The 16,633-nt window shown below is 43.1% G+C and overlaps 1 protein-coding gene across 1 annotated transcript in view; it reads right to left on the reverse strand.

Annotated features, from left to right (window-relative positions):
• The window catches only part of kng1 (kininogen 1), a 38,865-nt gene that overhangs the window by 765 nt on the left and 21,467 nt on the right, over positions 1-16,633 (reverse strand). Inside the window, exon 6 of the mRNA XM_068042431.1 lies at positions 2,583-2,669. Coding sequence (XP_067898532.1) covers positions 2,583-2,669 — 87 coding nt within the window. The remainder of the gene's footprint in view (positions 1-2,582; positions 2,670-16,633) is intronic.

Raw genomic sequence — 16,633 nt, forward strand, 5'->3', positions numbered from 1 at the left:
TGCTTCTGATCTGGAAAGTTTATCTAAAGATCTGATGGCAATCTTCAACTTAGGGGAGGATTTCTTCCGTTGGCTATATGTAATAAAATTGTAAACCATTTGTGAAGAATGAATTTACAGTTATGTCACACATAGTGCAGACAGGAATTTGTCTCCCTTAATTGGCAACTTCCATCAGCATTGAGTTCTCATCTCAAGACTACTTTTAAAGAGGGAATCGAGAGCAACTTAATAACTCAAAGTATTGGTGCCCCAATGTTCTGTGTTACTGTGATGTAGGATATGAGTTTGCACCATCATGAAACTGACAGCAACTTCTATGGTTCACGCATGTGCTGCTAAATGCAGAAATCCAGAAATTGCTGTCAGTGATTCTATGCTTCTCCAGAGGGTGCACTGTTGAAATCCTCGGGGACAGCAATCAGCTAGAAATCAGTGAACTGACAAAAATTTGCCCTTTTATGCTATCGGTCTCGTTGTAAAAATCCTCAGAAAGTTGCACCTTGTCGAATGAGTTTTTGGGTAACTGGGTTATGAAAGACATACTAATTGCTGCTGAACAGCCTGAAAGATTAATTTTATATTTGTGGAATGTCAAATCTCTCCATTATGATATATTATTTTTAAAGTTTGTTCATGATATTTCAGCTTCTACATTTTTCGCTCTGTGTTGAATTTTAATTAAAAGTGAAAAATGCAGTGCATTTTACTTCCTGGGTTGTTGTCTGTGAGAATACTTCAGTGTGATTGGCTGCTTACTCTGCTTGATGACATCACTGCTGCTGGGCACTTGGAGATCCCCTTGACTTGGCTCCAGATTCAAACTGACGTTGGCAAAGACGAAAGTCATGCCACAGAGATTGCTAAATCTTTGTGGAAGCTTTGTTTGAAGTCATTAGCGAATGCCATTGCTTCGCTGCTGACCGTGAAATCTGAGCCATTGCAGACTAGGCACTCATTTATAAAAAAGCTACAAAAAACAGAGAATGATTCTCCCACAGATTTTTATCACCCAACACTCAGTGCTCAGCCTAAACTGAGTGGGAGCAAGTCACTTGATCATGGGATAATGTTGTGCAATGAGACTTAAAAAGGGGAAAATATACATAGCCTAAAACTAGGAAAGAAGGTTCTCAAAGGGCCAGTGAGTGAATATAAATCACAGAGTGGTACTGGGCCATACAGGAAGGTCTTAGGTTCAATTCCTCATATGTGTTGTTAGCCACACTGAACTGAGGCAAATGGATGAGGGGAAGGAAAAAAAATAGCAATGTTATGTCACCTCTGATCCAACTGGAAACTGAGCACCTGCGGACATCAGGCCAAATGTTGATTCAGGAGGGCTTGATGGTGTGTCAACCCTACACCCATGCCCTCCCGTCCGTAATTAAATAACTTGCAATACACACATAAAGAATAGTCACTTGAGTGTGGTACTGGTGGAGAAGGATGGGGGCTGCAAGTATCATGGGGCTTTATTGGAGCAAGGAGGAGAGAGAGTTGGAAAAACAACTAAGAACTAAAAAGTTATTAGACAGAAATGAAAATAGAGAGCTGAATTGTGTGTCTTGTAATGTTTTCAATGTTAAAGGTGCTATATAAAATACAAGTTGTTGTTGACGAGCCAGCTCCATCTCCAAAGCCAACTGCTGACTCCCTTAATGCAATTTCTTTTAATGCTGGAAGAAAGCCGTTGGTACACGCACCCATTAAATGAGCCTTCTATTTGTCAAAATAAACTATTAGGTTGAGTTTTAATTATAGAAATCAAGGCCTCAAAATTAACAAAAAATAACTTCAGAATAGATTGACAGCTAGTCAGTGAGACTGTGCTATGTGGGGACGGGTTATGATATGATAGCATTAACAGAGATATGACTTTATAGGAAGCTGAATATTCCTGGTTACAAAACATTCAGAAGGGGATGGATAGAGTGGGAAAAAAGAAAGGAGGGTGGAAAGGTTAATCAAAGGTTCAAATGTAACATGAGAATATAGGGATGACATTATGGAGGATTTAAAATCTGAAAACCCAGGTGTTATGAGAACAATGAGAAATTGCCTTGATTTTCAGACTTGTCAGAAAGGGAACCAATTTGTTTCTGACTAGTGAGCAGGTTCAATTAACCGGTATTAATCAGATTCTTAAAATAGTCATAAATACATCATTTTTCAAATACTGTCAAACAACTGGCGCAGTGGTTAGCACCGCAGCCTCACAGCTCCAGCGACCCGGGTTCAATTCTAGGCACTGCCTGTGTGGAGTTTGCAAGTTCTCCCTGTGTCTGCGTGGGTTTTCTCCGGGTGCTCCGGTTTCCTCCAACATGCCAAAAGACTTGCAGGTTGGTAGGTAAATTGGCCATTATAAATTGTCACTAGTATAGGTAGGTGGTAGGGAAATATAGGGACAGGTGGGGATGTGGTAGGAATATGGGATTAGTGTAGGATTAGTATATATGGGTGGTTGATGGTCGGCACAGACTCGCTGGGCCGAAGGGCCTGTTTCAGTGCTGTATCTCTTTAAAAAAAAACAAATCAGAAAGACATTACCACATTGAGGAAAGAGTGATTTTTACAATTACCTGGTTAAATGGCTGAGTGTCACATGCAACAGATATTTCTGTAAAATTCAACCAAATCTGGATGAGAACAGTTGAGTTACAGAACAGCTAGAAAACAAAATAAATGATTTGTTAACAAAAACAATCTAACCATATATAAGTTAAAAGTTTAATTTTCCCTGGTACTGCACTAGTTACACTATTCGTGTCAAATTCCTTTTGTAACATTTTAACCCAACTTGATGACGTGTAAAGGTTTAATGACTGTTAAAATGACACCTCTATGCATGCCAAGACAAAATTAACCCTCTTAAATTTGATCTGCCAGAAAACCCATGGGGTGAAATCATGCCGTGCATTATTACAATACAAATACTTACTATATTCATATGAAATTCCTTCATCCACTATTTTAACGGAAGAAATGATGCATGTATTTTAGGAGACAGGGGCATTTCATACCAATATGTGAAGGGTAAGTGTAGCAACATGACGTACACTTGAGGGAAATCATTCAGCCTTAGCTTGTCCATCCAGAAAATAAACTGTCTTAACATCATTAAAATTTGGCCTGCCATGCCTGTGGCAGTGCTATTTTTCAGCTGCAGTAATTGAGTGGATTTTCCTTTGCTTTACCACCTGAAATTGGGTTGTTCAGTGGAGGAAAGCAGGAATGTAATACTGGAACTATATAAAATGCTGGTTAGGCCACAGCTGGAATTGCATATAGTTCTGGTCACCACATTACAGGAAGTACATAACTGCTCTGGAGAGAGTACAGAGGAAATTTACGACTGTTGCCAGGGTTTGGAAATTGTAGCTATGAGGAAAGACTAGGGTTGTTTTCCTTAGAACAGAGGAAGCTGAGGGATGACTTAATTGAGGTGTACAAAATTTTGAGCGGCCTAGATAGAGCAGACAGGAAGGACCTGGTTCCCCTAAGTGGAAAGGTCAATTACCAGGGGCCACAGATTTAAGGTGATTGGTAGAAGGATTAGAGGGGACAAAGGAAAAAATCTTTTTCACTCAGGTGGGTGTCTGCAATTCACTGCCCGGATAGCTGGTGGAGGCAGAAACCCTCAACTCATTTAAAAGGTACCTGGACCTGCACCTGAAGTGCTGTAACCTGAAAAGCAACGGACCAGGTGCTGGAAAGTGGGATTAGAATGGGCAGCTAGTGTTTTCAGCCGGTGCAGAAACAATAGGCTGAATGGACTCTTTCTGTTCTATAACCTTTCTATGGTCTATGAAAAGTCACTGTAAATATGGAAAGGAGGCCTACTGCCATATCCTTGGCCAACCTAGATTTTTATTCTTCCCCCTCTCATCCAGAAAGGCCATGCCACCTCTGTCACTGCCCCACCACATGTGACAGTGGGACCAGACCCAGCAAGTTCTAATTGCTCGGCCTTCTGCCACTACATATTCCAGGAAACAGTTAGCAATAGTCCCTGGGGTTAACAGTGGATGGCCCAATGGACCTCCTCTTTGGGGGAGAGGGTCCAATAGCAGGGAACCTAATCCAAGGCTTAAATTAAAATAATTAATCGGATCTTCAGGGTTCTTCTGCTCCCTATAAGTGGCATCCCTGTCCCACTGAAAAATCACTACATCCACTTCCCTTTTTGTGGCATCTTAAGAGGAATATCCTGGCATATTAGAGGCAGGGAGAAACATCTAACACTACAGCAACCAACTGACTAAAAAGAATTCATTCTCCGGATGACCACTGGCAAGACTAGCATTTATTGCCAATCCTTAGTTGTCACGAAAACTTGGTGATGGGCCTTCTTTGTAAGCTGCTGCACATTTGTAGCAAAGATTTGATACAGCTAAGTAGCTTGATAGAACCACTTTAGAGGGAAGTTAACAGCCAACCACGTTGGAGTGGGACTGGAACCACATGTAGGTCAGACCAGGTAGTGAACCAGTTAGGTTTTTACAGCAATCCAATTTCAACAGTTTTGTGGTCCATTTATGGATATCAGCTTTTATTTTCACACTTTTAACTGTTGTGATGGTTTTTGAATGTGCTGAACTGACTAATTCTCTGGACTATTAGTCCAATTCTATATTACTAGTTCAGGTGCGCCAGAGTTTTGAAAAAAAAAGTCAACAGTGACATCACAGGAAAGATGCAAGATGATTGGTTGGTGAGTAACTGCTGTCAGGGAATAACTCTAAATAGCTGCGTCGGTAACTAAAAATAGAGAGAAAGGTCTACAGTTTTTTTTTTATACAGTAGGCAGTGCTTTTTTTTATGGAATCAAGGTCACTAGTGTAAATAAACTAATTTTTGGGTAATTTAAGGGATTAAATTAAGGGAAAGTCATGGCAGGGCAGCTCAGCATGTGGAGTACTCCTCCTGTGCAATGTGGGAAGTCAGGGACACGTCCAGTGTCCAGGGAAAACACATGTGCAGGGAGTGTCTCCAGCTGCAGCTACTCAAAATCCGCATTTTGGATCTGGAGCAGCAGCTGGAGACACTGTGAAGCATCCGCGAGGCTGAGATCATTGTGGATAGCAAGTACAGGGAGGTGGTCACACCGCAGGTAAAGACTACTTAGCAGAAAGGGAATGGGTGACCGCCAGGCAGAGTAGAAGAGTTAGGCAGGTAGTGCAGGAGTCCCCTGGGTCCATCTCCCTATCGAACAGATTTTCCACTTTGGATACTGTTGGGGGAGATGGCTTTTCAGGGGAATGCAGCAAGAGCCAAGTCTGTGGCACCACGGGTGGCTCAGCTGCACAAAAGGGAAGGAAAAAGAGTAGGAGAGCTATAGTGATAGGGGATTCTATCGTAAGGGGTACAGATAGGCGTTTTTGTGACTCCAGGATGGTATGTTTCCCCCTTGGTGCTAGGGTCAAAGATGTCACAGAGTGGCTGCAGGACATTCCAAAGGGGGAGGGTGAACAGTCTGAGGTCGTGGTACACATTGGTACCAACAACATAGGTAGAAGGAGGGATGAGGGCCTGCAACAAGAATTTAGTGAGATAGGTACCAAATTAAAAAGCAGGAACTCAAAGTTTGTAATCTCTGGATTACTGCCGGTGCCACGTGCTAGTGAGTATAGGAATAGGAGGATAGAGCAGATGAATGCATGGATGAAGAGATGGTGCAGGAGGGAGGGCTTTAGTTTCCTGGATCACTATGTCTGTTTCTGGCGAAGGTGGGACCTGTACAAGTTGGACGGGTTGCACCTGAACTGGAACGGGACCAACATCCTTGCTGGGAGGTTTGCTAGTGCTGTTGGGGAGCAGGGTTTAAACTGATTTGGCAGAGGGATGGGATACAGAGTGGAGGTACAGTAGAGGGTGATGCATAGTCAAATATAGAAGAGAAACTAAGTCAGTCTGGAAGGCAGAGCAAATATAGACCTGTTAAGGCACAAGCGAATAATGCAAGGCTGGATTGCATCTATTTTAATGCAAGGAGTCTTACTAGTAAAGCAGATGAATAGAGGGCGTTGATTAACACATGGGAATATGGTATTATTGCTATCACAGAGACATGGTTGAGGGAAGGGCAGGACTGGCAGCTCAATATCCAGGGTATAGAATCTTCAGGCATGACAGGGCAGGGTGTAAAAGAGGAGGTGGCATGGCACTGTTGATCAAGGAGTCAATTACTGCAGTAAGAAGGGATGATATCTTAGAAGGTTCCTCAAATGAGGCCAAATGGCTGGAACTTAAAAACAAAAAGGGGGCAATCACTTGGCTGGGAGTGTACTACAGACCTCCAAACAGTCAGGGAGAGATAGAGGAGCAGATATGTAGGCAAATCTCAGAGAGGTGTAAAAATAATAGGGTAATAATAGTAGGGGATTTCAACTTCACCAATATCAACTGGGATAGATTTTTTAAATTCATTCATGGGATGTGGGCATCACTGGCTATGCCAGCATTTATTGCCCATCCCTAATTGCCCTTGAGAAGGTGGTGGTGCGATGCCTTCTTGAACCGCTGCATTCCATGTGAGGTAGGTACACCCAAAGTGCTGTTAGGGAGTTCCAGGATTTTGACCCAGCGACAGTGAAGGAACAGCGATATAGTTCCAAGTCAGGATGGTGTGTGACTTGGAGGGGAACTTGCAGGTGATGATGTTCCAATGCATCTGCTGCTCTTGTTCTTCGAGGTGGTAGAGGTCGTGGGTTTGGAAGGTGCTGTCTAAGGAGCCTTGGTGCGTTGCTGCAGTGTATCTTGTAGATGGTACACACTGCTGCCACTGTGCATCGGTGGTGGACAGAGTGAATGTTTGTAGATGGGGTGCCAATCAAGTGGGCTGCTTTGTCCTGAATGGTGTCGAGCTTCTTGAGTGTTGTTGGAGCTGCACCCATCCAGGCAAGTAGAGAGTATTCCATCACACTCCTGACTTGTGCCTTGTAGATGGTGGACAGGCTTTGGGGAGTCAGGAGGTGAGTTACTCGCCTCAGGATTCCTAGCCTCTGACCTGCTCTTGTAGCCACAGTATTTATATGGCTACTCCAGTTCCGTTTCTGGTCAATGGTAGCCCCTAGGATGTTGATAGTGGAGATTCAGTGATCGTAATGCCATTGAATGTCAAGGGGAGATGGTTCGATTCTCTCTTTTTGGAGATGGTCATTGCCTGGCACTTGTGTGGCGCAAATGTTACTTGCCACTTATCAGCCCAAGCCTGGATATTGTCCAGGTCTTGCTGCATTTCTACATGGACTGCTTCAGTATTTGAGGAGTTGCGAATGGTGCAGAACATTGTGCAATCATCAGCGAACATTCCCACTTCTGACCTTGTGATTGAAGGAAGGAAAGTCTTAGTGCAAAATGCTTACAGGGAGGGGAATTCTTCAAGTGCTTTTTGAGCCAGCACGTCGAAAGTCCTATAAGAGAAGGGGCAGCACTGGACCTAATCCTAGGGAATGAAGTGGTAGAAGTGTCAGTGGGGGAGCATTTCGGGGATAGTGACCGTAACTCTGTAAGATTTAAGGTAGTTAGGGAAAAGGACAAAGAGTGACCGGAAATAAAAGTACTGAATTGGGGGAAGGCCGATTTCAATATGATAAAACAGGATCTGGCCAAAGTGGGTTGGGAACAGTTACTTGTAGGAAAGTGTACATCAGACCAGTGGGAGTCATTCAAAAAGGAAATAGTGAGAGTTCAGGGACAACATGTTCCCATAAATGTCAAGGGTAGGACCAACAAGTCCAGGGAACCCGAGATGTCAAGGGATATAGAGGATTGGATAAGGAAAAAAAAGGCAGTTTATGGCAGATTCAAAAATTCTGAGGGACAGGATTAATCTCCTCTTGGAGAGGCAAGGATTAATCAGGGATAGTGAGCATGGCTTTATAGAGTCATAGAGTTATACAGCACAGAAACAGGCCCTTCGGCCCATCATGTCTGTGCCGGCCATCAAACACCTAACCATTCTAATCCCATTTTCCAGCACTTGGCCCATAGCCTTGTATGCTATGGTGTTTCAAGTGCTCATCTAAATACTTCTTCAATGTTGTGAGGGTTCCTGCCTCTGCCACCTCTTCAGGCAGTGCGTTCCAGATTCCAACCACCCTCTGGGTGAAAATGTTTTTCCTCAAATCCCCTCTAAATCTCCTGCCCCTTACCTTAGATCTATGCTCCCTGGTTATTGACCCCACCACTAAGGGAAAAAGTTTCTTCTTATCTAACCTATCAATGGCCCTCATAATTTTGTACACCTCCCTCAGCCTTCTCTACCCTAAGGAAAACAACCCTAGCCTTTTCAGTCTCTCTTCATAGCTGAAATGCTCCAGCCCAGGCAACATCCTGATGAATCTCCTCTGTACCCTCTCCACTGCAATCACATCCTTCCTATAGTGTGGTGACCAGAACTGTACACAGTACTCCAGCTGTGGCCTATCTAGCATTTTATACAGCTCCATCATAACCTCCCTGCTCTTATATTCTATGCCTCGGCTAATAAAGGCAAGTATCCCATATGCCTTCCTAACTGCGTTATCTACCTGTGCTGCTGCTTTCAGTGATCTCTGGGCAAGTACACGAAGGTCCCTCTGACCTTCTGTACTTCCTAGGGTCCTGCCATTCATTGTATATTCCCATGCCTTGTTAGTCTTCCCAAAATGCATCACCTCACACTTCTCAGGATTAAATTCATTTGCCACCTCTCAGCCTATCTATATCGTCCTGTAATCTAAGGCTTTCCTCCTCACTATTCACAACACCACCATTTTCGTGTCATCTGCGAACTTACTGATCATACCTCCTAAATTCACATCTAAATCATTAATGTGCACTACAAACAGCAAGGGTCCCAGCACCGATCCCTGTGGTACACCACTGGTCACAGGCCTCCACTCGCAAAAACAACCCTCGACTATCACCCTCTGCCTCCTGCCACTAAGCCAATTTTGGATCCCATGGGCTCTTAACTTCTTAACCAATCTCCCATGCCTTATCAAAAGCCTGGCTTTGTCAGGGGGAGATCGTGTCTAACAAACTTGATTGAATTTTTCGAGGAAGTGACTAGATATGTAGATGAAGGTAAGGCAGTTGATGTAGTCTACATGGACTTCAGGACGGCTTTTGATGAGGCCCCGCATGGTTGATTGGTTCAGAAGGTAAGGGCCCATGGGATCCATGGCAATTTAGCAAATTGGATCCAAAATTGGCTGAGTGGCAGGAGGCGAAGGGTGATGGTCAAGGGTTTTTTTGCGAGTGGAAGCCTGTGACCAGTGGTGTACTGCAGGGATCGGTGCTGGGACCCTTGCTGTTTGCAGTGCACATTAATGATTTAGACGTGAATATAGGAGGTATGATCAGTAAGTTCACAGATGACATGAAATTGGTGGTGTCATAAATAGTGAGGAGGAAAGCCTTAGATTACATGATGATATAGATGGACTGGTAAGATGGGCAGAGCTGTGACAAATGGAATTTAATCCTGAGAAGTGTGAGGTGATGCATTTTGGGAAGACTAACAAGGCAAGGGAAAATACAATGGATGGTAGGACCCTAGGAAGTACAGAAGGTCAGAGAGACCTTGGTGTACTTGTCCATAGATCACTGAAGGCAGCAGCAGAGGTAGATAAAGTGGTTAGGAAGGCATATGGGATACTTGCCTTTATTAGCCGAGGCATAGAATATAAGAGCAGGGAGGTTATGATGGAGCTGTATAAAATGCTAGTTAGGCCACAGCTGGAGTACTGTGTACAGTTCTGGTCACCACATTATAGGAAGGATGTGATTGCACTGGAGAGGGTGCAGAGGAGATTCACCAGGATGTTGCCTGGGCTGCAGCATTTCAGCTATGAAGAAAGACTGGATAGGCTAGGGTAATTTTCTTTGGAGCAAAGAAGGCTGAGGGGGGACCTGATTGAGATGTACAAAATTATGAGGGGCATTGATAGGATAGATAGGCAGAAACTTTTTCCCTTAGTGGAGGGATCAATAACCAGGGAGCATAGATTTAAGGTAAGGGGCAGAAGGTTTCGAGGGAATTTGAGGAAAACTTTTTTTCACCCATAGTGTGGTTGGAATCAGGAACACACTACCTGAAGGGGTGGTAGAGGCAGGAATCCTAACATCATTTCAGAAGTATTTAGATGAACACTTGAAATGCCATAACATACAAGGCTATGGGCCAAATGCTGGAAAATGGGATTAGAATAGATAGGTGGTTGATGGGCCTGTTTCTGTGCTGTATAACTCTATGACTCTATGAGTAATGTAACCACTATGTTACCATGCACAAAGTTAGTGAAATAATACAGAGGAAAGCATGCCCCCAATGTAAATGAGTTATTTGTATACATCTTTGCAAATATTAGCAATGAACAGACCTGAGCTGCACAGTATCGCATGTTAGTGAGTGATGTTACCCAAAGCTTCCTGTAGACATTTTTCTTTGTTACTTGTTACTTTAAGCTTTCAGGTTCTCCAATCAGAATAATCTATGTCACATGAATGTAAACTGAGTTGCAATCGACATTTCCTACACAAATGGTTAAAAAATTATGGTGTTTCATCATTTGTATTTGTGTTGTAATCATCCACTGCATGTATGCCCACTCATTGTGTAACAGCTAAAATAAACAATGCAAAATCTAGAACAAATTTGTTTTCTCCTGACATTTACCAAAGGTTTGTAGTGTTTACAGAATACACAAGAGGCAAAATTGGATAGCCCCAAAAATGGACATCAGGGATCGTGATGTGTCCATTTTTGATGCGTGTTGCTTCTGATGCGGGCAGCACACAGACTTTGTGCAGCCTGCTCATTTAAATGATTGTAGCATGCAACCAGCACTAAATGTGCTGTTGAGTGGCTGCATATCTCAGCAGGTGGTCGAAGTTCGTGCAAGGCTAGTATCACTTAAAGCCAGACTCCCCTGCTTAAAGGGGAGGTGCATCCTGGCTGGAGCAGGCACTGGAATAGCCTCAAATGAGGCTGAAACCATTGAAAATGACTGTATACTCATATCTAATCCTCCTTCTGTGAACCAGGGTATAGTATTAGGAAGAATAAACAAGGTGCGCAAAAGGTTTGGGAGTGATAGATCGCACTAGAGTAAGAAATAGTAATATATTAGGTGGGGTCAGACTAAGAGGAAATATGGTAAGATTTAGTTCTGGTTTACAGTGCATGTATGTAAATGTATGCAGCCTGGCAAATAAGGTTGGTGAGCTGCAGGTGCAGATAGCCACATGGGAATATGATGTGGCAATAACAGAGACCTAACTCAAAAAGGGACAGGACTGGGTACTAAATATCCCTGGATACAAGGTGTCAGGAAACATAGGGAAGGAAGGACTGGAGAAGGGGTAGAAGTATAGATTAAGGAGAATATTACTGTGCTGGAGACAAAGGGTATCCTAGAGGGATCAAGGATAGAATCCATTTGGTTAGAGCGAAGAAACAAAAGATGTACTATTACATTGCTCAGTGTATTCAATAGGTCACCAACTAGTGGGAAAGATATACAAGAACAATTTTGCAAGGAAATTACAGATAGGTGCAAGAATTATAGATTAGTTATAAAGGGGGACTTCAATTATCCTAACACAGATTGGGATAGTTATACTGTAAAGGGCAGAGTGGGGAAAGAGTTTCACAAGTGTGTTCAGCAGAATTTTCTACATCAATATGTTTCCAGTCCAACGAGGAAGGAGGCATTGCTTGATCTGGTTCTGGGGAATGAGGTTGGTCCAGTGAATCAAGTCTCAGTGGGAGAACATTTATGGGATGAGGACAATAGCATTATAAGGTTTAGGTTAGCTAATTGAAGTCCCCCTTTATAACTAATCTATAATTTTTGCACCTCTCTGTAATTTCCTTGCAAAATTGTTCTTGTATATCTTTCCCACTAGTTGGTGACCTATTGAATACACTGAGCAATGTAATAGTACCACTTTTGTTTCTTAGCTCTAACCAAATGGATTCTATCCTTGATCCCTCTAGGATACCCTCTGTCTCCAGCACAGTAATGTTCTCTGAAATAAAAGCAAAATACTGCAGATGCTGGAAATCTGAAACAAAAACAAGAAATGCTGGAACCACTCAGCAGGTCTGGCAGCATCTGTGGAAAGAGAAGCAGAGTTAACGTTTCGGGTCAGTGACCCTTCATCCGCAGATGCTGCCAGACCTGCTGAGTGGTTCCAGCATTTCTTGTTTTTGTTACAGTAATGTTCTCCATAGTCTATACTTCTACCCCTTCTCCAGTCCTTCCTTCCCTATGTTTCCTGACACCTTGTATCCAGGGATATTTAGTACCCAGTCCTGTCCCTTTTTGAGTTAGGTCTCTGTTATTGCCACATCATATTCCCATGTGGCTATCTGCACCTGCAGCTCACCAACCTTATTTGCCAGGCTGCATACATTTACATGTATGCACTGTAAACCAGAACTAAATCTTACCATATTTCCTCTTAGTCTGACCCCACCTAATATATTACTATTTCTTACTCTAGTGCTATGTTAGGTTAGCTATGGAAAAGGATAAGGAGCAATCCAGAGTAAAGATAATTAATTGGGGGAGGGCCAACCTCAATGGAGTGAGAATGGATCTGGCCCAAGTATGTTGGAATCAAAGATTGGCAGGCAAAACTGTAACTGCACAATGAACTGCCTTTAAAGAGGAGATAGTACAGGTTACAGTCAAAGTACATTCCCATGAAGGGGAAAAGTAGGGCAAACAAATCCAGAGCTCCCTGAATGATGAAAGGGAAAGAAAATAAGATGAAGCAGAAACAGGGTCATATGACAGATGTCAGGTAGATAATACAATTGAGAACCAGGCTGATATAAAATGTTCAGAGGGGAAGTGAAAAAACAAATAGGAGAAGCAAAGGGAGAGCATGAGAAGAGACTGGCAGCTAACATAAAATGGAATCTAAAAGTTCTCTGTAGGCATTTAAATAGCAAAAGGGTGGTAAGAGGAGAAGTGGAGCTGATTAGGGACCTAAAAGGTGATTTACGCATGGACGCAGGGGGCATGGCTGGGCTACTAAATGAGTACTTTACATCAGTCTTTACCAAGGAAGAAGACGCTGTCAAACTCATAGTAAAATAATACATAAGATATTGGATGGGCTAAAAATTGAGAAAGAGGGGGTTATTAGAAAGGTTGGCTGTGCTTAAAGTTGATAAGTCACCAGCACCGAATGTGATGCATCCGAGGATACTGAGTAAAGTAAGGAGAGATATTGCAGAAGTATGGGCCATAATCTTCCAATTCTCCTTAGATACAGGGATGGTGCCAGAGGACTGGAGAATTGCAAATGTTACATCTTTGTTCAAAAAAGAATATAAGGATAAACCCAGCAACTACAGACCAGTCAGTTTAATCTTGGTGGCAGAAAAGCTTTTAGAAACGATTATCTGGGACAAAATTAACATTCGCATGGAAAAGAATGGATCAATTAAGGAAAGCCAGCATGGTTTTGTGAAAGGCAAATCATCTTTAACTAATTTGATTGAGCCTTTTTGATGAGGTAACAGAAATGGTTGATGAGGCTAATGCAGTTGACCTGGTGTATATGGACTTACAAAAGGCGTTTGATAAAGTGCCACATAATAGGCTTGTCGGCAAAGTTAAAGCCCATGGAATAAAAGAAACAGTGTCAGAATGGATACAAAGTAGGCTGAGTGACAGGAAACAGAAAATAGTGTTGAATGATTGTTTTTCAGACTGGAGGATTGTATATATGTTCACCAGGGGTCAGTACTAGGAACACTGCTTTTCCTGATATATATTAATGACTTAGACTTGGATTTTTCAGAGCACAATATCAAAATTTGCATATGACACAAAAGTTGGAAGTATTGTGAACTGTGAGGAGAATAGAGATAGACTTCAAGGCAGGGCAGAATTTTACTAGCCCCAGGGTGTTGGCTGGGAGGTGGGGGAGCTGGGAAAATAGCAGGGAGCCACATCACAATGGCTCCAGACTCAGTCTGCCACCAGGGAAGTTTCACAGCTGCAGAACTGGCTGCGGCTGGACTGCCCTTCAAATGGAGGCAGGCATCCAACCTGGATAATTAAAAGCCCAATTAAGGGTGATTTTCCCAGGCCGCTGTCATTTTGCCAATGGTGGAGTGGCTCCCCTGCTGCATGGGGAGGCTGCTAGCTACATGGAGGTGCTTCCCTGAAGTTTCCCGGGAGGCGCTCGGAGAGGCCACCAGCAGCAAAAGCCACCCCTGTGGCCCCATCACTGCCACTGGAGGGTTTCTCTCCATTTGTCAGGGACTTACCTGCTTGGCCCATCAAAAAAATAATGTTATGCTCACCCTTCCATGGGCACCACCTCTTTTCAGGCGCCCTTATGTTCTCTCTCTGCCTTAGCAGCTGTCACCTTTCTAAGGCTCCAGAACTGTGGGCCGGCAGTGTGGAAGGCCCACCCACTGTCCTTAATTGGCCACCTCCCTGCCTGCTGGCTCTTAATTGCCTTGTCCTGGTGATATCGCGGGCAAAGTCCTGCCTCATGTGCAGATCCCCAACCTGGAAACCACCCTGATGACAGGACCTCCATTGTTTCGGAAAGTCTCGCCCCAACAGACTGGTGTAATGGGCGGACACGTGGCAGATGAAATTTAATACAGAGAAGTGTGAAGCGATACATTTTGGTTGGAAGAACAAAGAGAGGCAATGTAATCTAAAGGATAAAATTCTAAAGCAGGTGCAGAAACAGAGAGACCTGGGGTACATGTGTACAAATCATTGAAGGTGGCAGGGCAGATTGAGAAAGTGATTAAAGAGGATCCTAGGCGTTATAAATAGAGGTATAGTGTACAAAAGCAAGGAAGCTTTGATGAATATTTATAAAACTCTGGATTTGCCTTAATTGGAGTATTGTGTCCAATTCTGGGTACTGCACTGGTGTGGCAGTGGATGTAAAGAATGGCGTTTCGCCCATGCGGAATGCATGTTGCAGAGCCGCCACGATTTTCAGCACAGTGACTCATTTAAATGGCCAGGGCAGACCACACACCCCGATGACATGGAGGGGGCAGGCTGTCCCTCCCGGGCAATGATGTCAGCAGCCTTTGCGCAGGCGCTGACGCCATTTTAAAGGGCTTCGAGCCCTAACATTCAATTTAATTATTTAAAGATAAAAATAGTTGTTTGGTAGTATAGAACTTGAGTATTACTGAAAATAGAGACATTTTATCGAAGCTTTTTGTCTTGCACTCATCAGGACAACTTGCAGAATACCAATGTAAGGGAAACAACAAATTCATATGAGAAGAGAGTGCTAATTGGTTGGCAAGTGGACTTTGATTGGTAGAGGCATTGCCATGGAGAATGCACCAGTTTATGGTGACTGACAGTTAACTGCCAAGATTTGTTTGAAATTTAAACCAGGCAGCTTGACTCTGATAGGTCAAGGCATTGCCCTGAGGAATGAACCAGCGAATGGCTGTCGCTTATTTTGTTTAGCTGAAACAGACTCCCTGAAGACACTGAGCAGATATGGCTTCCTGCTGAGAGCCCTTCTCTCAGTCCTCCTCCCCTTCCAGCAGCTTGTTCTTCTCTTTGTTGTCTCTGTTCATTGTCCTTGTCATGCTGCAAGCCCGGGGGATACAAACTATGACATCCATGTCTGAGAGCAAGTGGGCTGAGCAGAATCCTTGAAGTCAGGACCAAGGCATTCCAAAGCTGTCACACCACTCCCTGTGGACTCCAGTAACACTAAATAACAGTATAAACCACTCTACAAACTCAGCCGCAGCCAGTAAAAATCAATCAGAAAATAACCTGAAAGTAGTTAATGATTGCTCTAAATACTGGTGAATGCATGTTTAGCTGTGTGCTCTTAACAGAGGGCATTAACTGGAGCACTGATCTCCAAAATGGCACTGTTGGCATCAAATCAATATTACACGTTGATTGGCGTCAAGATCTGCCTACCCTGCATACTTCTAGCTTTTGCTCCCTGCACCCATTCTGACACTCTACCCAAGACGGTTTCTAGTGCGGCTCGCACCAGAAGTGCGCACAACTTGTCACAGTTTCCATTATGAAACCAAAACAGCACCTCTCGGGCAACCCAATTTTGTGGATGCAATGTTTAACTGATGGTATCAATTCCACAATCAATAACTAAGTATTATATGCCTCAATATAAGGCAGCCGACATTTGAATCAAGTCTGAAAGAATTTTGATGATACTGCAGGGCCAACTGACCTTTGAACATTGTTGTTTTCTAATAAACATTCAGGTTATAAAATCGTGCAAAACTTCTTTCATATTCATGCACCATCACTTGATAGAAATAGGTAATGTAATGGTGAGAAAATGCAATTAACATGCAAGTCCCTATTTGGAAAGTTATAGATGATAATATTCACCTATCAATTAATTTAAATCTAATCCAATTCACTGAATCCTGAATGAGTTCATGTTCTGCAGTCTGCAGGAATCTTTTTCTACTCTGATCATAAACTGCCAGAAGCCACCCTAAATTAAACTCACATTAGAGAGAGGAAAGGTTCACCTACGAGTATGAACTAGATTTAACCATGATCTCAGAAGTGAAGAACTCTTCTGGATAACTACAGGAACGATTATACAGCACTAAGTGTGTAAGAGCTGTCCAGAGTGT

The sequence above is a fragment of the Heterodontus francisci genome, chromosome 11, assembly GCF_036365525.1.
Source record: "Heterodontus francisci isolate sHetFra1 chromosome 11, sHetFra1.hap1, whole genome shotgun sequence".
NCBI lineage: Eukaryota > Metazoa > Chordata > Chondrichthyes > Heterodontiformes > Heterodontidae > Heterodontus > Heterodontus francisci.